The sequence below is a fragment of the Diadema antillarum genome, unplaced genomic scaffold (assembly GCF_040938485.1).
Source record: "Diadema antillarum isolate AM-2024a unplaced genomic scaffold, OU_Dant_1.0 seq00001021_RagTag, whole genome shotgun sequence".
Taxonomy (NCBI): Eukaryota; Metazoa; Echinodermata; class Echinoidea; order Diadematoida; family Diadematidae; genus Diadema; species Diadema antillarum.
In genome coordinates this window covers 505,441-531,834 of record NW_027271856.1, presented here as the reverse complement: position 1 = coordinate 531,834, position 26,394 = coordinate 505,441, and the positions used below count along the sequence as shown (strand labels likewise).

General features: G+C 37.6%; 1 protein-coding gene across 1 annotated transcript in view; it reads left to right on the top strand.

Annotated features, from left to right (window-relative positions):
- The window catches only part of LOC139742805 (sorcin-like), a 31,503-nt gene extending 6,323 nt beyond the window's left edge, over window positions 1-25,180 (top strand). Inside the window, exons 2-8 of the mRNA XM_071653318.1 lie at window positions 8,338-8,567; window positions 8,839-8,950; window positions 9,541-9,668; window positions 17,715-17,789; window positions 18,957-19,031; window positions 20,376-20,544; window positions 23,475-25,180. Coding sequence (XP_071509419.1) covers window positions 8,338-8,567; window positions 8,839-8,950; window positions 9,541-9,668; window positions 17,715-17,789; window positions 18,957-19,031; window positions 20,376-20,544; window positions 23,475-23,510 — 825 coding nt within the window. The 3' untranslated portion in view covers window positions 23,511-25,180. The remainder of the gene's footprint in view (window positions 1-8,337; window positions 8,568-8,838; window positions 8,951-9,540; window positions 9,669-17,714; window positions 17,790-18,956; window positions 19,032-20,375; window positions 20,545-23,474) is intronic.
- The last annotated feature ends 1,214 nt before the right edge of the window (window positions 25,181-26,394 follow it).

Here is a 26,394-nt window from a genome sequence, read left to right as displayed (position 1 = left end):
ATTGCTCCTCTGGACTTTAGTTTTAATATGTTTGGTAACCACTCTGAATTTTTCTAATGATGTCAGATATTGAGTCATCATCTTCCGTTAGTGAGTAGTTTCGAACGGAGACCGAATCAAAGTATTTTTAATGTAAATGCTGAAGTGAGCCCTCTCTCGACGGATTGCACAATGGCCGCGCTCTACGTACGGTGAGGAAGCGCCTATGACGGCCCCACGTACGTGAGAACCAGAAGTGATAAAGCGCAATTAATGCTGTGAGTTAGTTCATTGATGACTGTAGATTCAAGTTTGTTCATTGCAGATCCAGGATTGCCCCCCCCCCCCCCCCCCCTTTGGAGCCTAGGGGAAGGGGGAAGGATCCAGATGCGGGCCTAATACATTTTCCTCTACTTCTTCTTGAAAACAACTTTATGGATTTTCATCAAATTTGGCAGGTAGCATTTCTAGGGGGATAGGATCTCAGTTTGTTCGAATGGGCACCATGCTACCCTTGGGGGCCCCAGGGGGCCCAAACCTCCCAAATCAAGGAATATTCAAAAATATTCTTCTCTAGTATCAGAAGTGATAGAGCTTTAAAGACAGCCAATCCCTTTTACATGCAAATTGTTGAAAAATTGGTGAGAACGCTTAGGTATTGAAGAAAACACTATTTGGAAACCTCCTGTAAATTTTGAACTCAAGAGGGTCTTTATTTGTTTAGTTAAATTGACCGTTAAGATTTGAATAATTTTTGTGAACTTCGCAAAAATTACAAATCTAAATACTAGTCTAGTTTTACAGACCTGTGTGATGCACTTAGTTGTACATGTAGTTCATGTATTGTGTGTTGTTATTTGCCATTGATAACAAAGTAAGAGAAGCTTTCGGCGCTAGTGTACTTTCGCACCTGTTTGTCAAATGACCTCCAAACATGCGCAAACTCATCTTAGTTATTCAGTAAACTAAATACTTGCATCTGAGCGAGATTCAAGTCCAGTAGAAATGGAATTTTCACCATTTTGTCATTTATCTACTTCTCGGAATAATCTCTATCGCAGCTACTTGCTCAGCGATAGCTGCGTTGCACAGGAGCAGACAGTGCAGCACGATGTATGAAACACACGGCAGCACAGCAGCGAGCACCGCAATTGATCTGAATGTAGCTATCTCACAGTGACCACGGCAAGTTCTTCTATGGTGTCTTTAAAAAGAAAGTACCATTTCTCGGAAGGGGGAATATAAGTGGCAGCATACACTTGCGCACATGCTCAACCGCTGCCATGAATCTACAACCGCTAATGGAAGACTTTGCCACAACCGCTAACGGAAAACTTTGCCGATTACAAGGAAAAAACAAATTTTAGCTTTTCAACGATACCATAGAAAAACCCGCTGTGCCACTACATTCAGACCAATTTGTAATCGTGCGTGTGCACCAAGCAGCAATTCCAAAGATAGCGATCAAGATTTCCCAACGATTTTCCGACACTTGTAAACGCTAAAAGTGGACTTTGGAGACTCAGATGGAAGTATTTTAGGTTACTGAAAAACCAGGGTGAGTTTGTGGTTGTTTGGAGGTCGTTTGACAAACAGGTGTGAAAGTACACTAGCGCCGTGAATTCTTCTTTTCTGACAATGCGTATCTGTTTTTCGAAGTATAAGTATCATATCACAACCACAGGAGGATTAATGTATCCAGCTGTGCCTAGTACACAGAATACGTTACGGTGAGCGTTTGGTGCATTATTTGAATTTTAACGGCTAACAACCTTCAAATATCACAGAAATGTTATAGATTTACAATAGTCTTGTCATTCTGGTGGAATATATCATGTTCTGTATTATTTTGGGAAGGAATGCAAAAGGGGAAGGGCCGTCTTTAAGTCGTTTTTTTTTTTTTTTCAAACTGCATATTCGAACCAGGGAGGTAGAAGAGAGATGGAGAGTGCCCTTCTCTTCCTCTTTTGATCTCATGCTCCACACCACCCGGATGGAATGTTTCCCACTACTCACGCACGCACTCACATTGCTTATTTTAAATTTTCTCCGGAAACTGAGAAGGACCCAACACTGTGCAATGCTTTGTTATTTGTATCCAGACGTAACAATGCATTGCGCTTTGCATCATTTTTTTGAAGACAAAAATATGATGAAGCTTCAAATATATGAAGCATCAAACTCATGAAAAAGTTCTGTACAGAGAATGTGAGTGAGATTCGGATGCAGGCACCTTTCAACAGGAAGCAGGGCCGTGGTGCTTATATATAGGAAGTAATTGCCACTTTGATCGTTGCCCCATTTAGTGTGGTATAGTTATTGGGAACAGTTGCGCTCACACCCGTATTAATCTTGGTCAATTATACAATCATCAAATGGATAATGCAGAGAAAGAGTGCAAAAATATTATTGTTGACTTGGTTCGGAACCTGTGCGATTTTTCATAGAAAAAGCACTACTCTTGTATGAATTCTTTACTTTCACCTACACTGTGCATATGTTATTGATTATGTTGCGATGGAGAAATTTAACATGAACTGAACTGAACTGAACTGAAAATGATTATATGGATCCTAATCAAATGAATGACTGAGAGCAATCAGGTGACCAGTCTGTATTTCTGCCTAACATACCCAGCAGGCATAAATTTTACCATTGACCATGTACCAATGACTGGTACTAATGACCGCTCAGAGATACGTGCATGACTGTGGCTTGCCGTAATCACGCTCAATGACATCATAATTGCATACAATTGTAGGATAGCAATAGTTATTGCTATTGCTAATAGTTAGCAATAGTTACAGGCATGCTCAATCACGTACTGTATTTACCATTCAACAAATACATTTTTAGTACCAGTGTGTTTGGGGCATTTCTGTGGACATATTTGGCTTTTTCAAATGCAAGTTTTTAGCTGATTGGTATTTACCTATAAAATAAGGTAAATTAAAATAGTTCATACACTAAGTGGAACCATTTTATAATGTAAATAATGCACAGGTTTAGGATCGGGACGTTAATGGAGATGCAGCTTACTCTCAGGTACAATGTATTCACAATGTTGTGCAGCATGCACTCGGCTGTGCCTTGTGCATGTTACACCATTTAGTACACTGCATCTCCACTAACACCCTTTCACCTGTGCATTGTTTGTGTAATAACTCCAGTGTGTAATATTTGGTTACTGTGCATAAATTGGTGAATGGAAACCCAGTGCAGTGTAGCCTTTTGACTAGGCCCTCTCACTGTATGGTATTGCTTTCTGGATGCGCAAAGAAGCGAGCCCAGCCAAGCACGACAGCACGAGGCGCCCCTTTGGTCTCGGTGGGCACAATTATCTTGACCCCATTTGCTCACCACCATATTGTACAGCAAGAGGATCTTTTCAAAAGGGTACTAGTAAACTGCATCGTGACTCCTTTCTTACCGGTCATGAACAAATTTAGAATATATTCATAAAGTGTGGCACATGCGCAGTGCCACACAAAGTTTTTTTTTTTTTCAGAATGAACAGTAAAAAGGAGATAAAAAAAAACACAAAGAAAATGTCTTTTCAAGACCATGGGAACAGTCTGAAAAAGAGCTAGTTCTCTGCCAGGTACAAGTGTATAAATTCGATTTGAAAAAAAGAATGCATTATGAATACCAGCTTATTGCTGGTAAAATAGGCTACCTTTAGAGGTTCCTGAATTTATAAATATTTTTATGCCTCCGCCACGAAGTGGTGCCGGAGGCATTATGTTTTCGGGTTGTCCGTCCGTCCGCTTTCGTTTACGCGATAACTTGAGTAATATTGACTGTAATTTTATAAAACTTGGTCCAAGTATAAAGTATGATAGGGCAATTACTTGATTAGATTTTGGGTGAAATCGGCCAAAGGTCAAGGTCAAATCATGAAATTGTATCCGTTTACACGATAACTCAAGACTGGATCAAGCAAATTTCACCAAACTTTGTTGGAGGATGATGTATGATGGGACAATTACTTGATTAGTTTTTTTAGTGAAATCGGATAGAGGTCAAAGGTTAAAAGGTCAAGGTCAAATGCTGAAAATGTTGCTATTTCCCCATATCTATGCAATGCCTAAAGGTATTTTCTTGAAACTTAGTGTAGACATGTACTACTGCGTAAAGATTCTCCAGAGAGTTTCATGTCATAAGGTCAAAGGTCAAAAGGTCAAAGGTTAGGTGAAAATGTTGCAATATCACTTTTCTCGCAAATGGTTTGATGTATCTTCATGGAACTAGGTACATACGCATGTACTGACTGGCAGGGACTATCTAGGGAATTTAGGGGTCATGGGTCAATAGTCAGGGGGTAGAAAGGTCAAGGTCAACTCCTCAAAATTTTACTATTTCCCTCATATAAGTATATGCAATGCTGGCATTATTAGTTTTAAAACTTTCTATACATGCATTACCTAATGGAGATTCTCTGGGAAATTTCCAGCCAGAAGGTCAAAGGTCAAAGGTTAAAGGTCAAGGGCCAGGTTTCAATGCCCCCCAAAAATCTATTTTGTACTGTAATTACTCTCTTTTTTCATTCCTTGGAAATTACTCAATGCATAAACTTATAAAAGGGTCGGTCAGAAGTCAAGTAAAAATTCTCAATTCCCCAAATATGTGTCCCTGCACTCTTAGACAATTATACAATGTAGCAAACCCAGTTCAAGGAAAGTGAACATTCAAGATATTTCTGACAAACCTGTCATTTCAGTATTTTGCCAGTTATGTGAAATTGTCATCACACATTGTGAAGACATTGTACTATACACCTATTGGGAGAATCATATATTATGGCGGAGGCATCAGTCGCCATAGCAACATTTCTAGTTTCTTTTTGATAGAAAGATAGCACCCTATTCACTCAGGGCACCTCCATGGTTTAACTGTGGGCAAGTCCAAGATAACGCGCGCGTAACGTATGGGACATCCAGAGACTTTTATGACCTGAAAAATAGTGTTAATGGCCTTTGATCATAGTGAACTTTATCATGGTGATTGATATCTAGGAGAAGTATAATCATGTAAAAAATGGAGAAAAATGACCTTGACAATTATATTCTAGAAGAGAAAATATGTGCCGTTACGTATGGGACCAGAAAAATTTTGTTTTTTTGAACACTTTTTCTAACCTAAAAACTCTCTGAAAGTATTTCATTCTACAACTTGTAACTTACTGATGAAAGTCACAACACTCAAGATTATCAGAGGTAAGTTTCAAGTCATGAGGCAAAAAGCTCTAATTACAGGTTCTAATTAAAGACGGACATGACGTGTTACGTATGGGACAGTTATGGGACACTTTGTCTCCCATTTGTTTAGTGTGTGGAGAACCATGTTTATTGGTATTTTGCATAATTATTGAAGTAAAATCAGTTGAAACTACTCAATACTGATCCAGATTGTCAAGGGAACAATATTCCCCAGATATTTACCATCATAATCATATTTAATCATATTTTATAATTTTTATGACCAATCTGAGTATGCATGCCCTTTGTCCCCCATTCGTTTAGTGTGTGGGGAACCATATTTATAGGTATTTCGCAAAATTTTTGAAGTAGAATTTGTTGAAATTACTGAAATAATGATCCAGATTGTCAAGGGAATCAATATTATCCAAATATTTACCATCATAATCATATTTAACCATATTCTATATTTTTATGAGTATGCATGCCCTGTATTTTTTATCAGTATAGTTAACTAGTGAATATTGAATAGTGTTTACTTCCATTGATGAAGGGCAGTTTGCCATTCAGTTTCAATAAAAAACAAGAAATTTATATTAATTTTAATAAATTATGCAATACCTGCTGCGTGGAACCCTAGTGATGGAGTAGATAAACAATATGATGTCTGTCTAGCAATTAGATTGTTTATGAGTCCCTCCTCAGTATGTATACCCATGATTTTTGTCGTGGCTACTACTAAAAACTGAATTACTGAGATATCCAGAAACATGGTGTCTTGATAAAATAATTTTTCATTAGGACCACTTCATTTTACTTTGTATTTGTTTGTTTTTTGATATACCTCATCCATTGCAAATTGGATCTTCATCAAAGAAACTTTGAATTTCTCTAGTCTTAGAATTGTATGCTCTTTGATAATTCATATCAGGGGCTCCCAATCATCTTGTAAAACATTGAAACTGAATCCCCATTTCTACAAAAACTACAATATCCCTTTAATGCTGATTTTCATTGTGTATTTTGGCATCTCCCCCTCCCCCTTTCTGAAATTCAAAAGTAGCTGCAAAGTTGGGATGCTTTCTGCAGAATGATTGACGATTTGTGCACTGAGAGACCTTCCCAGCTAGCTACAGTTGAACCTCTCTTACCCGGCCTCCCTTTATCCGGATCTCTCTATTATACGGACGCAATCTCGCCATGATTTTTTTTTTTTATTTTTTTTAATGATTACGGGAGGAAAGGGGGATTCCCAACTCCTTGAGAGCTCCTACACAAACACACATGAATTACATATTACTTCCAACATGATTAACATACATTACATCAAATTTCATTCCAAATTGCTTACCTTCAGACATTTTAACATCCCCAAACATCCCCAAATCATCGCAAGAACATGGACAGATTATGCGCTCGAGTCCTCTCATATCGCATTGCCACATATAGGTCCATACACAGCCGTCGTCACCCGTCGATATGACTAGATAGACATGCATTGTTTCGAGATGGATCAAATTTTAAAGCGTAGTTTCGTCGACTCGTACTGTTTATTTTCAAGATCTACTTTATACATTTCATAATACTTATTTAGGTAAATCATCCCAAGAATTTATAAAAGAAAATGATTTCATTCTTGCAAGCACGAACGTCTATTTTGGGGTCTGTTACTGAGTGTAACAATGAAAGGGTTGCAGTATACACATTACTACATGTGGTACTACAATGGGCTACATCAGTACATGTGTATGTATATGTACGTGCATAAAGCATTGAGTCTCCCGTATCCGGCCAAATCCCTTATCCGGATGAGCTCCGGTCCCGACTTGTCCGGATACGAGAGGTTCAACTGTACATGCATTCACATTGCAATATGTATGAGGATGTCCCATACGTAACATTATTTAATTGCTTGATGAAAAATATATCTTTTACAATTTTTTCTCTTTCTGTGGTATTTAACTTCTTTAAACAATAAATTAGAACTTCCCAGAAGGGCATTCAAATAACCTGAGAAATTTCAGAAAAAACCTAAAAAAATGACCTCAATTTGTTACGTATGGGACATCTCATGATAGGACACGAGCTAATCTGCATAATCATTTGCGTAATCCCTACATTTTCATACCAAGTTAAACTATTTGATGAACTTCTTATGTCCACTCATTAATCAAATATAATTTGCTTTCCTTTGAATAAATATGAATTTTTATAAATGTCCCATACGTAACGCTGTATTTCACATTTATGCAATTTTTATTGAATTCCCTTTATATTTTCTTTATATTGTTGTCCACTCATACATCATAACCTCTAATAGTCTCCTCACCCAGCAGTTCCAACACCAAAACTTTAAAAAATTCATAACTTTTGCATCGATTGTCCGATTTTCCTCAAACTTTCACTGATGTGTTCTACTAATGTGCACTGCTTTCACTCAATCCACATTGCTCTTTGGGTTTTGGTTCCCTTTAATGAGGGAAGGACATGTATGATATGGGCTGTGGTAGTGTACATGTATGTTATTCCAAGCATACAAATGTATGATGTAAATATTGTGCTTCTTCAGCAATAGTAGGTAACTGAGAACAATCTAGATATCACATACTAGTGGATGATTTTAATTTAAAAAAAAGGTAGACACAAACTTTCTTCTGAGAATTGCTATTACAGTGCTGGTAAAGGCAGTCAAGTATGGAACTATAGGAATGTGGTTACCAGTATATAGGCAACAGTACTGAATTACCAAGGGTGTGCTAATGTACATGTACACTGTATGCGGTAGTATACTGGTGCAGTCATGGATATAATCAGTAATGGAATACTGTTTGAAGGCTGAAATGAAATATCTTTGTAAATCCCATAATACAGAGGCTTAGCAGTGGTGTCAACAAAGTCTTAATCAAGGCTCATAGTACATTGTACAGCTGAGTCAGAACTAATTTTTATAAAGGCCACTTTCTGTGCAGGGCCACAGCTGTCAGGTGTACTAGTACATCTTATTGACATATTTTAAACTTACAACTATGGCATGATGATCATTTTTATTGACAAACTCCATTTAGCCAGCAAAATCTGCAAGATCAAAGAGATTAAACAGACATTTAAAAATCTGTGAACCTACTTAAATCTGTCTCTATTACTGTGTGTAACTTTGCAGCCTGGAGGGTATGGCCAGGCCCCTCCTCCAACAAACCCATCAGCTCCTGCCCCAGGCTCTGTACCTTCCCAGGGTCAAGGGTACGGCAATCCATATGCAGCTCCTCCTCCAGGACACACACCTGGCTATGGTGCTCCGCCCCCTAGGCAAGCCGCGCCTTATGGTGCTCCACCCCCTGGGCAAGCTCCACAGTATGGTGCTCCACCCCCTGGTCAGGCTCCAGGTTTATGGTGCCCCCACCTCCTCAGCAAGGGTAACTTATTTGTTGTTATTTTTGGTCGCTTGTTTGTTTTTGTTGTGGTTAGAATCTTAACCAGAATATTTGATGTACAGTAGAAAGTTTTGGAGATGGTCAGTGTCCATGTATGCATGTACATAATGCACACTACAGCACTTATAGTGAAGGACATCTTGGCATAATTGCCCCGTTATGATTCATGACTACTTCACCTATATAGTTTTATGTAAAATTGTATGTCACACGCCCTGCTATCCCATCAGGTATGGTGCTCCTCCTGCAGGCCATGGCTATGGTGCCCCTGGCTACAACCCTGGATACACCCAAGGGGGACCTCCACCTGGTGCAGACCCAACTCTGTGGTCCTGGTTTAAGGTATGTAACATTTCACATGATGACAACCCATTGCTCTACTCCGTATCAATATCACTTTCAGTGATATTCTTGTCTTTTTCTCATAAATATTGCATGGCCTAAAGAGATCTCCCCTAAAGAGAAAAATACAAATTATGTACAGTGTATACGCATCAAGTCTTGTGTCTATGATTTAGGACAAAGGTCAGTATTGACAGAGATGATCTCAGTTGTGTACGAGGAAACAAGGTTATATCAAAATACTAAAGTAGCCCTCTTTTGCAAGCTCCTCCATTTGTGTGTGTGTGCTGAACAAACAAATTACAAATTGCAGTAGGATCGTTTGCATAAAACTTCCAATTTTCTCTCAGATCTTGCTTCAGTACTATTGACATATATGTCAAATAAATAGAATGACAGTTGTAACAGTCTAATTTGTCATGTGACTGTACATCATAATCTTCAGTCAAAGATTATATTTCTATCCCATCAATTTCACAAAAATCTATTGACAACCTGGTGGTACAAATATATTGTGGACATATGATTGAGAAATGATGGGACAATACGGAATGTCCCTTCACCCAAGACATCTTCTTGTGTTTCGCTAGGCAGTAGACCAAGATAACAGTCAGGCTATCACTGCTGAGGAACTCCAAAAGGCACTCCTGAACGGGAACTGGTCAAACTTCAACGTAGAAACGTGTCGCCTCATGATTGGAATGTTCGACAAGGATAGGTAAATTTTGTTCATTAAAGCAAATTGAGTGCTGTAACTTGTGTCACCTTGCCTCACATGCTTGTGTGTCTTTGTTGTTTCTGATGAAAAACCCAACAACTAATGACTTCTGTAGGCTGTGGATGCTGATGGCAGCGGAGGTATAACAGCCGACGAACTCCAGCATGCATTACTTAATGGAAACTGGTCTACATTTAATCACGAGACGTGCAGACTCATGATCGGCATGTTTGACCGTGACAGGTGAATTCTTGCAGCACCATTTCATTGTAAACCCTTCACCGAAAGCCTTCATTACTTTAATAATGTTTACGGGAAGTCTTAAGCAGATGATAATGATGGTGTCAGATTTATCTCAGAATTTTGTTCATGTTTCAGACCTGACCTTCACCCAAGAGAACCCAGTTTGGCAGCACAGTGGTACAATCTTTGTCTTTCTTATTGCCATCTGTTGAATTTAAAACTCTGGCATCAATTTATGGAGATTTTTGCGCAACACTAACGCGACATGTATGATCAAAACCTGAAGCCTGTCAACCTCAAGATGCCAAGTTCAAATATCTGTTCTCTGATAAACATATCAGATAGTGCATGGCCAATTGCCCCCATCATTAATTAATTGGATCACCTAATTTTTTAGTTATTACAAATTTCTAAGTCCATAGAAAATTTGTGGAATCAGCTTAGCCGATTTCTCAGAATAATGTGGATCTGAAAATATTGTAACTCCCATGTCACAAAATATTTAATGTATGTGCATTCACACAGCTGCACAGTGAACATTTATTTGTATAACAGGATCAATGATGTTAACCATTTTTTGTTTTGTTTTTTTCAAGAATTGTTACTCCTTAAAACCACTTTCCAGTTAACTGCTATATCTTCCCTATTTTTGTAGGCTTGTATCATTATACCCCCGCCAAACGAAGTTTGAAGGGGGTATATAGGAATCAGCGGACGGTCGGGCGGTCGGGCGGTCGGGCGGTCGGTCCGTTGCAAATCTTGCGTCGCGAACTACTTCCTCAGTTTTCGACCGATTCCCATAAAACTTGGCACAGATGTGTGCCTTGGGTTGTAGATGTGCAAGACGTATTTTTTGACAGTACCCAAAAGTACGTTGCCATGGTAACGGCATATTATGGGCAAAAATGGGTACAAATCTTGCGTCGCGAACTCCTCCCACAGTTTTTGATCAATTTTTATGAAATTAGGTACAGATGTTCATCTGAATATGTTGATGTGCAAGACACATATTTCCGCAGTGGCAAAAAGTGCGTTGCCATGGTAACGGCATGTTATTGGTAAAATATAGGGCAAAATGCTTCATGGCAAAACTGCTTCATCAGTGTTCTTCCAATTCTCATGGAATTCATATTGAATGTTTGTCTTAGGATATAGGTCAGCCTGACACATTTCTTGACAGTGACAAAAAGTATGTTGCCATGGTAACAGCTCACATATTATGAGCCAAAATGATGGAAAATTTTGTGTTGCAAACTACTTCCTCAGTTTTTGCCCAATTTCCATGAAACTTGGAACAGATGTGTGCCTTTGGTTGTAGATGTGCAAGACGCATTTTTCGACAGTACCCGAAAGTACGTTGCCATGGTAACGGCATATTAATGGCAGAAGATCAAGGAAAGATCTTGCGGATTTAACAACTTCCTCAGTTTTTTGACCAAAGCTTATGAAATGTTGTTTGGCGGGGGTATAACCAGTCGCTGTAGCGACATTTCTAGTTTTTGTCTTGCCCATGTAGTGGAAGCGAAACATACATGTACATGTATCATACATAGGATGTATGTATGCTTCATTGTCAACAATTTGATGTACTCTTAATAACTTTCCACAGATTTGAGCTATGACCACCAATCTCACACCACAGATATATAACCTAAAAATGCTGGTCAAGTTTGAATATGGGTGCAGTCCAACAAGGTCAAAGGTCAAAAGGTCAATGAACTTGCCCTAATACTAAAATAGGCACTGTACACATAGTATTGTGGTGTACTGTCAATAACTTTCCACAGCGTTGAGCTATGACCATTTATATTACAGGTACATCACCTGAAGATACCGGACAGGTGGAGTATTGGTGAATTGTCACAAGGTCAAAGGTCAAATGGTCAATGAACTTTACATGATGAGCACTGCCGGTACACATAGTATTGTGGTGTACTTTCAATAACATTCACAGCTTTGAGCTATGATCGCCAAATTCACACCACAGGTATATCACCTAAAAATGTCAGTCATGTTCAAATATTGGTGAAATCTTACAAGGTCAAAGGTCAAAATATCGAAAAACTTTCCCTGATTTAAGCACCATATATTATGTGCTGTCAACTTTCCACAGCTTTGAGCAATGACTACAAAACTCACACCACAGGTATATTACCTAAAAATGCCAGTCAAGTTCGAAAATTGGGCAAATCAGACAAGGTCAAAGGTCTGAATGTCAATAAAGTTCCATTGAAAAACACTAAAATCACCAGCCCACAAGAAGGCATCTGATTTCTAACGATAAGAATGTAGTCTCTCCGGTCAAACTAGATGGCAGAAGTTCAAATCTTTGGCTTCATGCGAGGTTCAATTGAAAATGCTACACAAGCTAGATACAGTTTAGCTTATTTGTGTTATTGTTGTGGATCGTATGCTGCCAAATGGGATTACAAGTTTTTGTGAACAGCTGACATAATCATGGGCAGCATGATATGCAGAAAAGAGTTCAAACCAATGTACTGTGTAATAATGGAAAACTCCATGGACTAGTATGACAAAGCTTTAATTTTCACATAAGAAATGGGTCTGTTGTATTGAGGTGGTTGCCAGGCACATTGACTTTTTTTTTGTGAAACAAGACCCTGAACTGCATTTAAAGGGATTTAATAAAGAAAAAAAATTAATTGCAACAAAGACTTATGGGCAAAAGGAGGTGATTTGAAAAAAATAACAACAAACAAACAAACAAACAAACAAACAAAAACACAATCCTGTGAAGTTAATCATACAAGAATACTTCATGTACATTATTGTACACAGTTAAAGGCATAATTTACCATTTGCAGATGAAACAAAAACCCAGCATTAGTGCTTTAGAATAGTTCTAAAATGTGAGTTAGGGATAGAAACAACCTTGTGAAAATTTGAAGCAGTAAAATCAATGTTTGATAGTCAAATGTACAAAATGTGAACAAAAGTTATAATAAAAGTGTTTCCAGACTAAACCGTCTACAGTTACCGTTTATTGAGAAAAATATTTATATCTCCTTGTATTTTAGGCTTTATTGCAAAACTTTTATATGGTAGGATGTTTTGTGGGACAACAAATCTACACACATGCATGAAAGGCGATATCTTGAACATTTTTGTCTCGCCCACCGGAGATGAAGGCGAGACTAAGGGATCCAAATGGCGTCCGTCCGTCGTCCGTGCGTCGTCCGTCGCAAATGTTAAAGTTTACCTGCAAGACTCTCTTATGATGCATAACTTGGTAACTGTTACAGCAATGGCAGCCACACTTGGGTGATAGAAGCACTAGGGGTATCTTCATGTTATGGTGTTGTCGGAGGTCATGTGATGATGTCAAAGGTCATTTGAGGTCATATATTAAAGAGTATGTGCAAGACTCTCTTCTATGTTAAAGTTTACCTGCAAGACTCTCTTTTGACAAATAACTTCACATAAGTTGCTTGGATTACAACCTAACTTGGGTCATAGATGCACTGGGGGTACCTTCATGTTATGGTGCCGTTGGAGGTCACAGGATAAGGTCAAAGGTCATTTGAGGTCATACGTTAAAGTTTACTTGCAAGACTCTCTTATCATACGTAACTCGACACATGTTGCTACAATGGCAATCAAACTTGGGTGATGGATGCACTGGGGGTACCTTCATGTTATGGTACCGTAAGAGGTCACATGATAAGATCAAAGGTCATTTGAGGTCATACGTTAAAGTTTACTTGCAAGACTCTCTTATCACACGTAACTCAGCACATCTTGCTACAATGGCAATCAAACTTGGGTGATTGTAGATGTCTCTTGGGAAGTTGAAGGTAACCACAAGGTCAAAGGTTACAGACAGGGGTCAACGAACTTATAGGGCCCAATGTTAAGTTTTTAGGGCGCATTTCGTTTATGGCTCATAACTTTTGATCCCTTTGTCCGTTTGAGACCAAACTTGGACGGTAGATGTCCTGTGGGGAGGTGAAGGTCGTCACAAGGTCAAAGGTTACAGACAGGGGTCAACAAACTTTTAGGGCCCAATGTTATGTTTTTAGGGCGCGTTTTGATTGTGGCTCATAAGTTTTGATCCCTATGTCCGTTTGTGACCAAACTTGGACAGTAGATGTCCCTTGGGGAGTTAAAGGTCATCACAAGGTCAAAGGTCACAGAAAGGGGTCAACAAATTTTTAGGGCCCAATGTTAAGTTTTTATGGCGCGTTTCGATTATGGCTCATTACTTTTGATCCCTTTGTCCGTTTGTGACCAAACTTGGATGGTAAATGTCCCTTAGGGTGTTGAAGGTCACCACAAGGTCAAAGGTCATAAGCAGGTCAATTAACTTCTTGGAGTTATAAAAAATATTAATTCCTTGTACACGAATGGGCGAGACACAATTTGGCGATTGCCTTGTTTAAATAACTGCTCCCAAAGGTAAATAGGACCTTGGAGCAATCATGCCAGTGGATGTTTTATTTCATGTCATTAAAGTAGCTGCTTTAGTGTATGTTGCTTGGCAAAATCCCATTAGTCAAATACTGAGTGCAATATGGACCGCCCAGCTCAAAATGCATAAAAAGTAAGCCAAAATGAATTTCCACTTTTCTGCATAGTTTTATATGGTAAGCTCATAAGTGGTGTATAACTTGTTCAAATTAGATCATAACCCATTCAAAAAGTGATTGAAATAAGAGAGAGAGGTTGAGAGGTCAAGGAGGTGCAGTTTCATAGGAAAGGGAGAAAATAGGATGTAATAAAGAATAGGATTACATGGGCATGCTGTGTAGAAGTATCAATTTCCCAGTGAGAGCAGCATCTATCCCCCAAAATATGGTCCAGAAAAACTGCTAATTACCTCAATTTCAGTTTTGTTTTAAGTTGCCAAATTTTGACAGTAGGAAGAGAAAAGATTACTCTCCCAGGTAAGACAAATTTAAAAGATTCGATTCAGTCATCCCAAATGACATGCATCATGTCTTTTGGTTTATTACAGAGAATCCTAATATGCAACTTTTTGTGGGTTTTGAGTTGGGTGGTCACATTTGACGAATGTTGTAATGTTATCTTACTGCTCTGTTGTAATCACTGTTCAGTTGGTTTTAGTCTCTGAATGTCAACATTTTGTTATTTATGAGATCTTTGTGGTTTTGTGTTTCAAGCACATGTGATGTGTGATATTTTCTTTGTTTTGAGTGTTACACGTAAGCAAAACTGAAAATGTTAATGATGGTTCAAATGATCTTTAAAGGACAAGTTCACCTTGATATATACATACTTGTGGACTGAAAGAATGCAACAATAATAGAACACATCAGTGAAAATTGGAGGAAAATCAGACTATCCGTTCAATAGTTATGAAATTTCTGAGTCTCAGTGCTGTCATCGCTGAATGAGAAGACTACTCCAGTTTGTGGTGTCACATGCGTAAGACAATGTAAAGAAAACATAAGGAAATTTCAACATATTTCCACTTTTCTCATATGAAAATGGGCACTTGATTTGCCTCTTTCAGAAAGCAGGAGGAATAATATTAAAGGGATGGTACAGTATTGGTGGAGATGAGAATTGGGCTTTAACTTTTTGCAAGATACCAAGAAAACACTCATGAAATAGTACAGAGCATACCATTTTAAGAGGAATTCAAAGTTTATTTGATGAAAATCGGGCTTGGACTGACTGAAACATCCAAAAACAAAGTAAAACAAAGCGATCGTAATAAAATGTGGGTCCCACACTTTATTAGAATCGCTCTGTTTTGGATATCGCATTCATTTCAAAACCAATTTTCATCATATGAACATTGAATTCCTCATGGAATTACATGCTCTTTTATATTTCATAAGAGGTTTCTCATTATCTCACCAAAAAATGTTAGAAATCTGAAATTAGGTCTCAACCGAAACTGTACAATCCCTTTACGTCAGTACCAAGTTGAGGATATGTGTACCTTTTTTCAAAAATTGAAATTTTGTGGAATTCTCTGTATATTTTCCTTATACAGTACTCTTTGTTTAATCGGATACTGCTCAATGAGTTACTCTGCTTAATTGACTTACAAGTTCAACAAAACAGTTTTGATGCATGTTATATTTACAGAATAATCTGGTTTACATTTTGGTTAGACATATAGGAATTTTCCAGAAGAACTTGATCTATTTCCATAATTTTGTGCTTTTCAGATTTGTGTGAATATAAATTCTGAAGAATTTATGAGGTGCTGAAAGTCGACAGAGAGGTTGGGTTTATTATATTTCACCATACATGCAGTGTACATGTACGATCAAATCGCCATATCTCTGGTACAAGTAGATGCATTTATGCATAGCGTTGAAGAGCCCTTGCACCAGCACCACACACACAGTGACACACTAACACTACAATTGTAAATGCCTTTATCTAGCTTTGGGGAAAAACAAGAAATAAACTAACTCTACTGAAACTCTAACCTTTCTTTAGGCCGTACGTGAAAAATAAACTTACTGTCACCATGAAACACATGGGGTCATCAGAATTCGCTGTAGCACTTAGCTGCATCCCATGCATAGGAGTTTAGCTGCACGTGACACATGTTTAGAAGCGCACAATGTAGCGTGATGAGGACTTGTGTACATGTTGAAGCTCCATGCAGATTGTTTACAAAATTACGCTGCAGACACTGATTAAGGCTGTTGTATGACTTTAGAGGAGCCGAGCAGTGGCTGTAAGTGACATATTGTGTGGTATCCGCTTGAGAAATGCTTTGGAAGACACTACTGTATCATTCTACGCATGTGACATCATACACTGTAGTAGTCATAGCAGTCTTCTCATACAGCAGTGATTGCTTATACACTTTAAAAATTTATAACTTTTGAACGGATTTTACGATTTTCTTACAACTTTCACTGACGTGTTCTTCTGATATTGCTGCATTCATTCAGTCCACACGTATATTATTCAGGTGAACTTGTCCCGTAATATGCAATTTCACACTTCGTTCAAGTTGAATATATGAAAAGAATAAAAGCAGATAAACAGAATTAATTTTCTTTTTAAGTTTCATTGAAATTTTGATATGGAATGTGAAAGTCCAGAAATTATAAAGTTTCACTTGTTTTTCCCAACATACATTCAAATAGAAAAATGATGACAACTCTCACTGGTTTGTACACAAAAATATTATACCTTATTTTCTCTTGCTGACTTTGTAACTAATAGCTATTTACCCCACACATGTCTTTGTTACAAGATTATTCCAAGATTGCAAAAATTTGATTTGAAGGATACATTTTATTTTGGATTCAATTTAATTAAGAAAAAAAACAACAACATTCAGTGAATATTTGTACAGTTCAGAAGGAACTCTGGTGACATTATTACCTCTGCCAATTTTGAATACTGTGAAATCAGAAATTGTTATGGGCATAGTATTTTCTCAAACTTAATTAGGTTTGATTAAGATTTATGAAATTAAAAAGCATGGTATGCATTGAATGGTGGTGCTAATTTGCAAAAATTTCATGGCACGAAAAAGGCCATCAGCTCAAATTTGTAAAAGTTTCATGCCGCAAATACTTCTGGTTTTACAATATTGTGTGGTTGCAACTATTGCGAGTGACTATTAAATACATAGGAAACCTCGAAATTCCATAAATCTCTTTTGCTAGGTCCAATTTTTATGAAACTCCTACCTTTTTTGTTTCCCTGGTTTGTACTCTATTTTTAGAGCCAACTTTAAACATGATGCTGAATTGCACTTTAATTGTAGCATGCCCCTTGCAAGTAATGTACCAACTAATATACTCATTTTGTAACAATCATATTACATTATTTCTTGAGCAGGAATGGAACGATCAACTTTAATGAATTTGCTGCTCTCTGGAAGTACATTCAAGACTGGAGAGGGTGCTTTGACAGGTGTGTGTGAAAAATGTTTATGAGTGCATGATATAGTACATGTTGATGGTATATGAATGAGAATTGACAACAAATGTATTCACCATTTCAAGAATATGATGTTAAGAATGAAAGAGAATCTGTTCAGTTGTGGAACAGTGCAAACAATACATGTTTAGATATTAAACATTTTCGTGCTGAAGATAGCTGATTACTTTGATGCAACTGCACTAAACATAAACATTAATGTTCTCACAATTGATGTATATAGATCTATGCAAAGAATATGCCTGTCATTTGTTTTTTTCTTCTTTTTTAATATGTCATGTACTGCTACCTGTCATAGGAATTCTGAACTGTAAAGATTGAAAGTGCAGAATTTTCATTACACAGCACTCATTTGGAGAATTACCAGTATTGTATATTTGGGCCACTGCTTGTGATCTCCAAATCATATTGTATGCTGAATCTGAAGTTTAAATTGTGATCTGTCACTCACCTTAATGCCAATACCAATTAAAGCATCCAAAAGGTAATGAATTGGGCTGTGTAGAGGAAGCAGCAGATTAGTGAAAATCTGTTTGAAGTTGAGAAAGTACTTTGATTGGTGATATTGAGATAACTATAACCATTCAGATGACATGTCCTGTGATTCATCCAGAGTACTGCTTCACAGAACTGTACACCATTTCTAGTATTTCTCAGTTGTTAAACAAAGAAGATGACCCCCAGAGTATGTTATCATTGTGTTATTGTTTTCCTTTTTTTTTCCGGGGGTGGGGGATTTTTGTGAAGATATTGACTTCCCCTGCATGGAGAAATGTGTGTAAAAGCATGTCCTTCACATACCTAGAGCAGAGTAAAGGAGAAACTTTCCTATTTGGAGTAAAATTGAGATTTGTTGAGTTGAGAATGAGTTTGGAATCACATGAACAGGAGAAAAGATGTATACAACTACCAAAGTTATGACAATCATGGGCCGTAGGTGTTAGTTTAAGATGTTCATGGATATAAAGCTAGTGTTCTGATCATTGTAACTTCTGTGATATTTATCTGAATTTCCTCAAATTTTCGCATTGCCTTTGTGATTATGATGTCATACTGAGCAGAGTAATCACATTGTTTGTGGTATTTTCTTATTGACAGATTATCACAAGGTAATGCTGGCTTCTGTGTTTTTTCCCACAGATTTGATCGTGACAGATCAGGCAACATTGATGCAGGAGAACTGAATCATGCTTTTACTACATTTGGCTATAGATTGTAAGTGTACCAGTAACTCAAGCCATTTGTAGCTATTCTCAGCTTAGTACTGCAAAATGTAGATAGGTCTGTATACTTATGGTGTCCTATGGCATCCTAAACTGGTATTTTTTACAAGTTTACATTGATGCGTTCACAGTATAATGCTTCACTTACACTTCAAGGTGGTCCACATGGGCTTTTTGTCTGTCGCAGTTTGCCAAGCTTGTCCAACTTAATTACATGTACATACGTGCTTAAAGTAAGAAACTTGCAAATGAGTCAAATGTGTCTGCAAACTTTTTACATGTTATTTTCACTGGTTATTTGGAACCATAAACCACTTAATCGGGACATTTTGGCTGAAATGCTTCCATTTCCCTCATTAATGTAAAAAATTAATACATAGATCCTTAGAAATAATCCAAATGATTTGATTTCCTCACCAGAAGGATTATTTTCCAACCAATCCCAAATAGATTCTACCAATTGCACTGTTTAAACATTTACCGTTGGGCAGTAGGATGTAGTGCTTTGACTGATGCACTTTATACTACCCCTGAGTGCAAATATGGAGTTGCCTTCCCTCTCTGTGCATCAGTACATGTAGTGTGTTTGTGGATGTGTGTGTGACAGACAACGAAAGAAGGAGGGATGATGTGAGAAAAATGTGTTCATCGCTCCGACAGTTTTTATAGTGTACCTATTCACTCATAATAAAACAAATGCATTCAACAGTGCTGCCTCTTTGTGTGCAGTGGCAAAGTCTCAGGCATCGTGACTTTATATGTACTATGAACTCTGAAAAGGGTTTTTTGTGGATCATATTAATGAAGGTTTGTTCCAGTGATGCATTTGGGAGAAAAACTGATTAAGTATGACTACTGTATCTTTAAACATTCTTTACACTCAGCTGGACAAGTTAGATACTGCAAACTAATTGGGCAATCAAAAATTACTGAAATACTTTGAAGGAATATGCATATTTCTCTACAATGCTTCTTGAAGTTTTGCCCAAGTGCATATTTAGAGGAACAGAGAAAAAAAATCATCAATTTTTTAAATTAAGAAAAACCAACACACTCACCTACCAAAAAATGATAAGAAGGCTATGAAACTGTAAAACCAGAAATGTTTGCTTGCATTTTGATTTTGTAAATTTTATGAGAGCCAAGATTTGTGAAATTGATATGCACAAGAAAATTCTTTTTAAGATATGTATTGATGAATACCAGTGACATATTATGAAAAAGACAGAAATTTCATGCCACGAAAACATTTTACTTTACAGTAGTCCAATGTGAACATGTGGATATTACCTAGTTGAACTATTTTTTGTAAATGTTTCATTTCCCTCCTATACAGGTCACCACAGTTCTGCCACTTGGTTGTGAAAAGATTTGACCGTGGCCATGTAAATACGATAAAGTTTGATGACTTCATCCAAGTGTGTGTTATGCTCAAGTCTCTCACAGAAGCGTTCAGAAGAAAAGATACAAGTATGAATGGTGTTGTCACAGTCCACTATGAAGATGTGAGTCAATTTGAATTATAAGGAATATTAAAGGCAACAAGAAAAATGCAGGAAAATGCTGTACGAACACAGATACTATTTGTAATTAAATCATACACAAGATTGGAAATAGTTTACTGTGATAAAGTAGTCATTTTTGTCGAGCCCACCGGAGGTGAGGGGAGACTAAGGGATCGCCTGCGGCGTCTGTCTGTCCGTTGTCCATCCGTTCGTCCGTCGTCCGTCCGTCCGTCGTCTGTCCGTAATGCTACAAAAACTTCAATAACTCTTTACTCTGGGCTTCAATTGCAATCAAACTTCGAGGGAAGAGGGGACATACAAAGTTTCACATTTTACCATATATGAAGGTCACCTCAAGGTCAATGAACTTTAGGGCCCAATGTTAAAGGACAAGTCCACCTTCATATACATAAGGATTGAGAGAATACAGCAATATTAGTAGAACACATCAGCGAAAGTTTGAGGAAAATTGGACAATCCGTTCAAAAGTTACGAATATTTTAAGTATCTGCACAGTCACTGCTGGAAGAGAAGACTACTACAGTGTATGATGTCACATGCGTACAACTATAATAAGGAAAATAAAGAGAGAATTTCACAAAACTTTACTTTTTGAATAAAGTGCACAGTTTTTCAACTTGCTACTGACGTATGTTAAGGGTAATATTATTCCCCCTGCCTTCTGAAAGAGAGAAGTCGAGTGTTCCTTTGTTATGCGAGAAAAATGGAAATATGTTGAATTTTCTTTATTCTTTCTTTATATCGTTGTACTCATGTGACATCACAAGCTATAGTAGTCTTTTCATCCAGCCGTGACTGAGCATAAACTTCAAAAATTCATAACTTTTTAACGGATTGTCCGATTTTGCTCAAACTCTAACTGATGTGTTCTACTAATATTGCTGCATTCACTCAACCTACATGTCTATGAAGGTGAACTTGTCCTTTAAGTTTTTATTGCACGTTTCTATTATGGGTCATAACTTTTGATCCATAACTCCATTTGTTACCAAACTTGGATGGTAGATGTCCCTTGGGGAGTGGATGGTCACCACAAGGTCAAAGGTCACAAGCAGGGGTCAACAAACTTTTAGAGCCCAATGTTATGGCGCGTTTCTATTATGGGTCATAACTTTGATCCATAACTCCATTTGTGACTAAACTTGGATGGTAGATGTCCCTTGGGGAGTGGATGGTCACCACAAGGTCAATGGTCACAAGCATGGGTCAACAAACTTTTAGAGCCCAATGTTAAGTTTTTATGGCGCGTTTCTATTATGGGTCATAACTTTTGATCCGTAGGTACGTTTGTTACCAAACTTGGGTGGTAGATGTCCCTTGGAGAGTGGATGGTCACCACAAGGTCAAAGGTCATAGGCAGGGGTCAACAAGCTTTTAGAGCCCAATGTTAAGTTTTTATGGTGCGTTTCTATTATGGGTCATAACTTTTGATCCATAGGTCCGTTTGTTACCAAACTTGGATGGTAGATGTCTTGGGGAGTGGATGGTCAAAGGTCACAGGCAGGGGTCAACAAACTTTTAGAGCCCAATGTTAAGTTTTTATGGGGCGTTTCTATTATGGGTCATAACTTTTGATCCATAGGTCCGTTTGTTACCAAACTTGGATGGTAGATGTCTTGGGGAGTGGATGGTTACCACAAGGTCAATGGTCTCAAGCATGGGTCAACAAACTTTTAGAGCCCAATGTTAAGTTTTTATGGGGCATTTCTATTATGGGTCATAACTTTTGATCCATAGGTCCGTTTGTTACCAAACTTGGATGGTAGATGTCTTTGGGAGTGGATGGTCACCACAAGGTCAAAGGTCACAGGCAGGGAAGGGTCAACAAGCTTTTAGAGCCCAATGTTAAGTTTTTATGGTGCGTTTCTATTATGGGTCATAACTTTTGATCCATAGGTCCGTTTGTTACCAAACTTGGATGGTAGATGTCTTGGGGAGTGGATGGTCAAAGGTCACAGGCAGGGGTCAACAAACTTTTAGAGCCCAATGTTAAGTTTTTATGGGGCGTTTCTATTATGGGTCATATCTTTTGATCCATAGGTCCGTTTGTTACCAAACTTGGATGGTAGATGTCTTGGGGAGTGGATGGTTACCACAAGGTCAAAGGTCACAGGCAGGGGTTAACAAGCTTTTAGAGCCCAATGTTAAGTTTTTATGCCTCCGCCACGAAGTGGTGCCGGAGGCATTATTATGGCATGTTTCTTTTTTGCCATAAATTCTTACTCTTTTATATCTCCTTATCTGTTATATCTTTTTTTTAAAATCTGTTATATATCCCATTTGCGTACAATTTCTTGTACGCGAATGGGCGAGACACATTATGGCACTTGCCTTGTTATCATCAGCTGTCCTGTCAATTTCTGGAGATTTTCTTCTTTTTTTTCACTCTTTCTTTGAAGAGATTGTTAGATGATGTACATGATTAAATCTGCCCTTCTTTCTGTGAATTAAACTCTCCAGTCTTGTGTAATATAATTCAACAGCTTAATATACGTAACAGCTTTGCCGAAAAAATTATCAAACAAAACGCTTCATGAAATGTCCCCAGATCTACACCCCCCATCCAAGTTTTTAACTTGGAGGTTGCATGTTACTTGCTCTATTTATCATCAGATGTTGGTATTAGTAGCAATGACATGAAAAACAAAACTTTTACATTTTGATCATACACATATTTATTTGGTAAATGGATATCACATGCCTGTAATATTGCTATGAGCATACTGATGTGATTTTCGTTCTTAATATGTTGTATCACCAAGTAATTGTGAGTGCTGCTCATTTTCAAGACCAGTCTGTTTTATGTTGCTTTGCAAATGAGCATTGTGCATAATGTTTATCATGAAGGGGGAAAAAATCCCAAATTTGATACCCTGGCATTCTGTTTTTCTCTATCTTATGTGATGCAGTTTCTGGAGATGGTGTTGGAGAATGCGATCCACTGACCTGCAGCTGAATGACTGGCTTCTTTGATCCCTCATACTTTGACTTGGACATGTTGCCCTGTGAACTGCCCCAGAGTAATCATCTTGCAGTCCATTCTATGGGAACTTGGCATCATAAGAGTTATAACTCAGTTCTTGATGTACAGCCACAGATATATATCATGGCCTTTTTGCAAATAGATAGAATAGTACTCATGTTTTAGTAAGAATAGCTTTCAGTATCTATGTCTGTATAAAAGAGAGTAAAAAATGTATTTGATGAAACTGACAAAAGCATTTTATAGAATGGAGGGTGAAGGAATATTTCAGTGCTTTGAGACAGGCTTCGCTTGCAAAGGATTTTATCGTACAACCAATTAATGATTTTGCAGTGTTGTTGGTCAGAAGTTGAATGAATGAGCATCAGAGAGAGTAAGAAATTTAATCTTTGCATACAAACGTAATTCATTACGTTTAGCCCCAGAGTGTTCAATGTACATTCCGTAATATATCAGTACATTGTATGATTCATGGAATTATGTGCCTGTGATAGTGATTCTAAGATGATAACATACGGGTCACTCACAATATTACAAAACCCTTGAGACTGGTGCTTTGTTCAGTAGATTATAAGTTATCATGAGTGAACAAACAATGAAAACATTGTTCTTTGAGTATATTGTGTCTTACAGCAAAAGAGGAAAAGCAGTGTGAAGCACAATTTTAGGTGACAGGCAATTGTGTGAAACCCATTTCCTTGAAATGGTGTGATTTCCATAGTGTTCACAAATAAAATATGTTGCCATGCTGTATGCAAATTCCTGCAGACTTCTTGTCTGAACAGTTGTGTGACAGGGGATGCCATTGAAACTCATTAGCTGGAGGCATGGGCCACACCATGCCCAACACATACAACAAACATTTTCTAAGACCCAAATGTGGTGAAGGTCACAAATATTTGATTGTTTAATTTCATTAAGTGAGCAATCATGTCTTTTATGTGAAAAGCAATTAATTCTCACATGTCTTAATCCAGCAGGCTCAGAAATGGCTTTAATTCAATCACAATTTTGCTATAACTGTGTTAGTTGTACTCAAATTTTCTACCATGGTCATCAGTGATGATTTTGAGACCTAACCCAGATGTTAAGCTAGTATTTTTTATCAAAAGCTCATTTCAACTGTCTTTGTTATACTGAGAGTGGCCCATTTGTTCAAATTATATGTGATGTCAGCCATTTGAAAGAGTACATTTCAGAATTTGTTATGACATGCTCAGTTTTGTAACACAAAATGATCTTACATAGCATGTGTAGCATTCCAGTTTCTTTAATTTCCTCAGGTTTTGAAAATGTAATTGTTTGCTGAATTGAGCTTTTGCTATAGAAAACAATTTCTTTCAAATTTGAAATGTACATGAAATCTATCCCCTTTTGGAATTATGTTGTCAGCATGCTGAATGTATTTAGGCTTTTAAGATTTAACCAGGGATAGATTAAAATGGAGAAGATGAATCTAGCTACAGGATATGATTTTAGTGAAGTTTCTGAAAGATGAGTCAATGTGTTAAAGATATCTCGTATTTATAGTTTAGAAAAAAAAATAAAAAAAATAAATATATATATTGCAAGATTTATATTCTCAAAAAGGCATGTGACTTTTTTTTACTTTTCCTTTTTTTTTGAAGGGGGGGGGGGGGGGGGGCTTTCTGTGCCATACATAAGCCAATGTTTAGAGCTTCTTTTGGGTTAGATATCATGTTAAAGTGTATCCATACCCTGAAATCATCTTTGTGACATGGAAGACCATCTAAGGATATCCCAAATATGCCTACCGGTATTGTTTATTTCCTCCATGATTTACAGAAATTAGTCTTAAACATGTACCCAGCACTTACATAGATGCTCACTAACAGTGTGTTATGTGTATTTTTGTGTGTGGGTGTTGACTCATTGCTACTGTTGCAAACCTATCAATTCCATGACATCCCGAATGTAAACTCTGCATGCATGCTACATACCGTACCCCTGCATACATGGCATCTTGTCTCGATACCAACGAATGCATCGCACGTCCTAAACCCGCGCGCAGCCATTTGGATAAATGCATGGTACTTGGCTACAGCTGGCCAAACCAATTGGGCATATACGTACGGGTATACAGTGGTACCTTGTTATAGTGAGGTCAGATATAGCTAGATACCTGATACATGTAATGATGAGGTTATTTTGCAGGTCCCATTCCTTTCATTTTCTTTTGTTTTTATCCCTGATATAATGAGAAAATTTCAGTTACCCCACGCAGCTCGCTTTGAGTTTCCTGTTTACTTCACATGTATATGCATATACAGGGACTATGTAGAGAGCTAGAGTGACCAGAGAAAGGACGACCACACAAAAATATCCAATCTGTGTGATTGACACGTATTGATAGTGCCGGTTGACTAGTCTAAATTCAAGACACATACACTTAATACTGCAATACAGAATTTTCTTATTTCTACTCATGAAGAGCTGTACACTTCACAAAACATTCAAACAATGCACTTGCATTTTACAAAGTTGATTGTCAGGGTATTGATACAATTTAGATATTGTCTTTCATGAATATTTTTGGAGTTGTTTAATACAAATGTTACTGTGTAGAGTTTCAATCTTGAGAAGTTTGTTAGTGTTGTTTGGTTAGCTTGCTGTGTGAGGTGAAGTGTAATCTTTAATGTATCCTTTAAAACAAAAATGAAATCATTTAGCATACCTGCTGCATGCACATTAAAAAGTGTCGTTAGGTACATAGCTCACGTTGTTTGTATGCCATCTACTTGTATGCATGAAATAACCAGTTTAAATGAAGTGATGCCCTGTAACATGTTACATACCTTACATAGTGTACATATTATGTTTTTCCA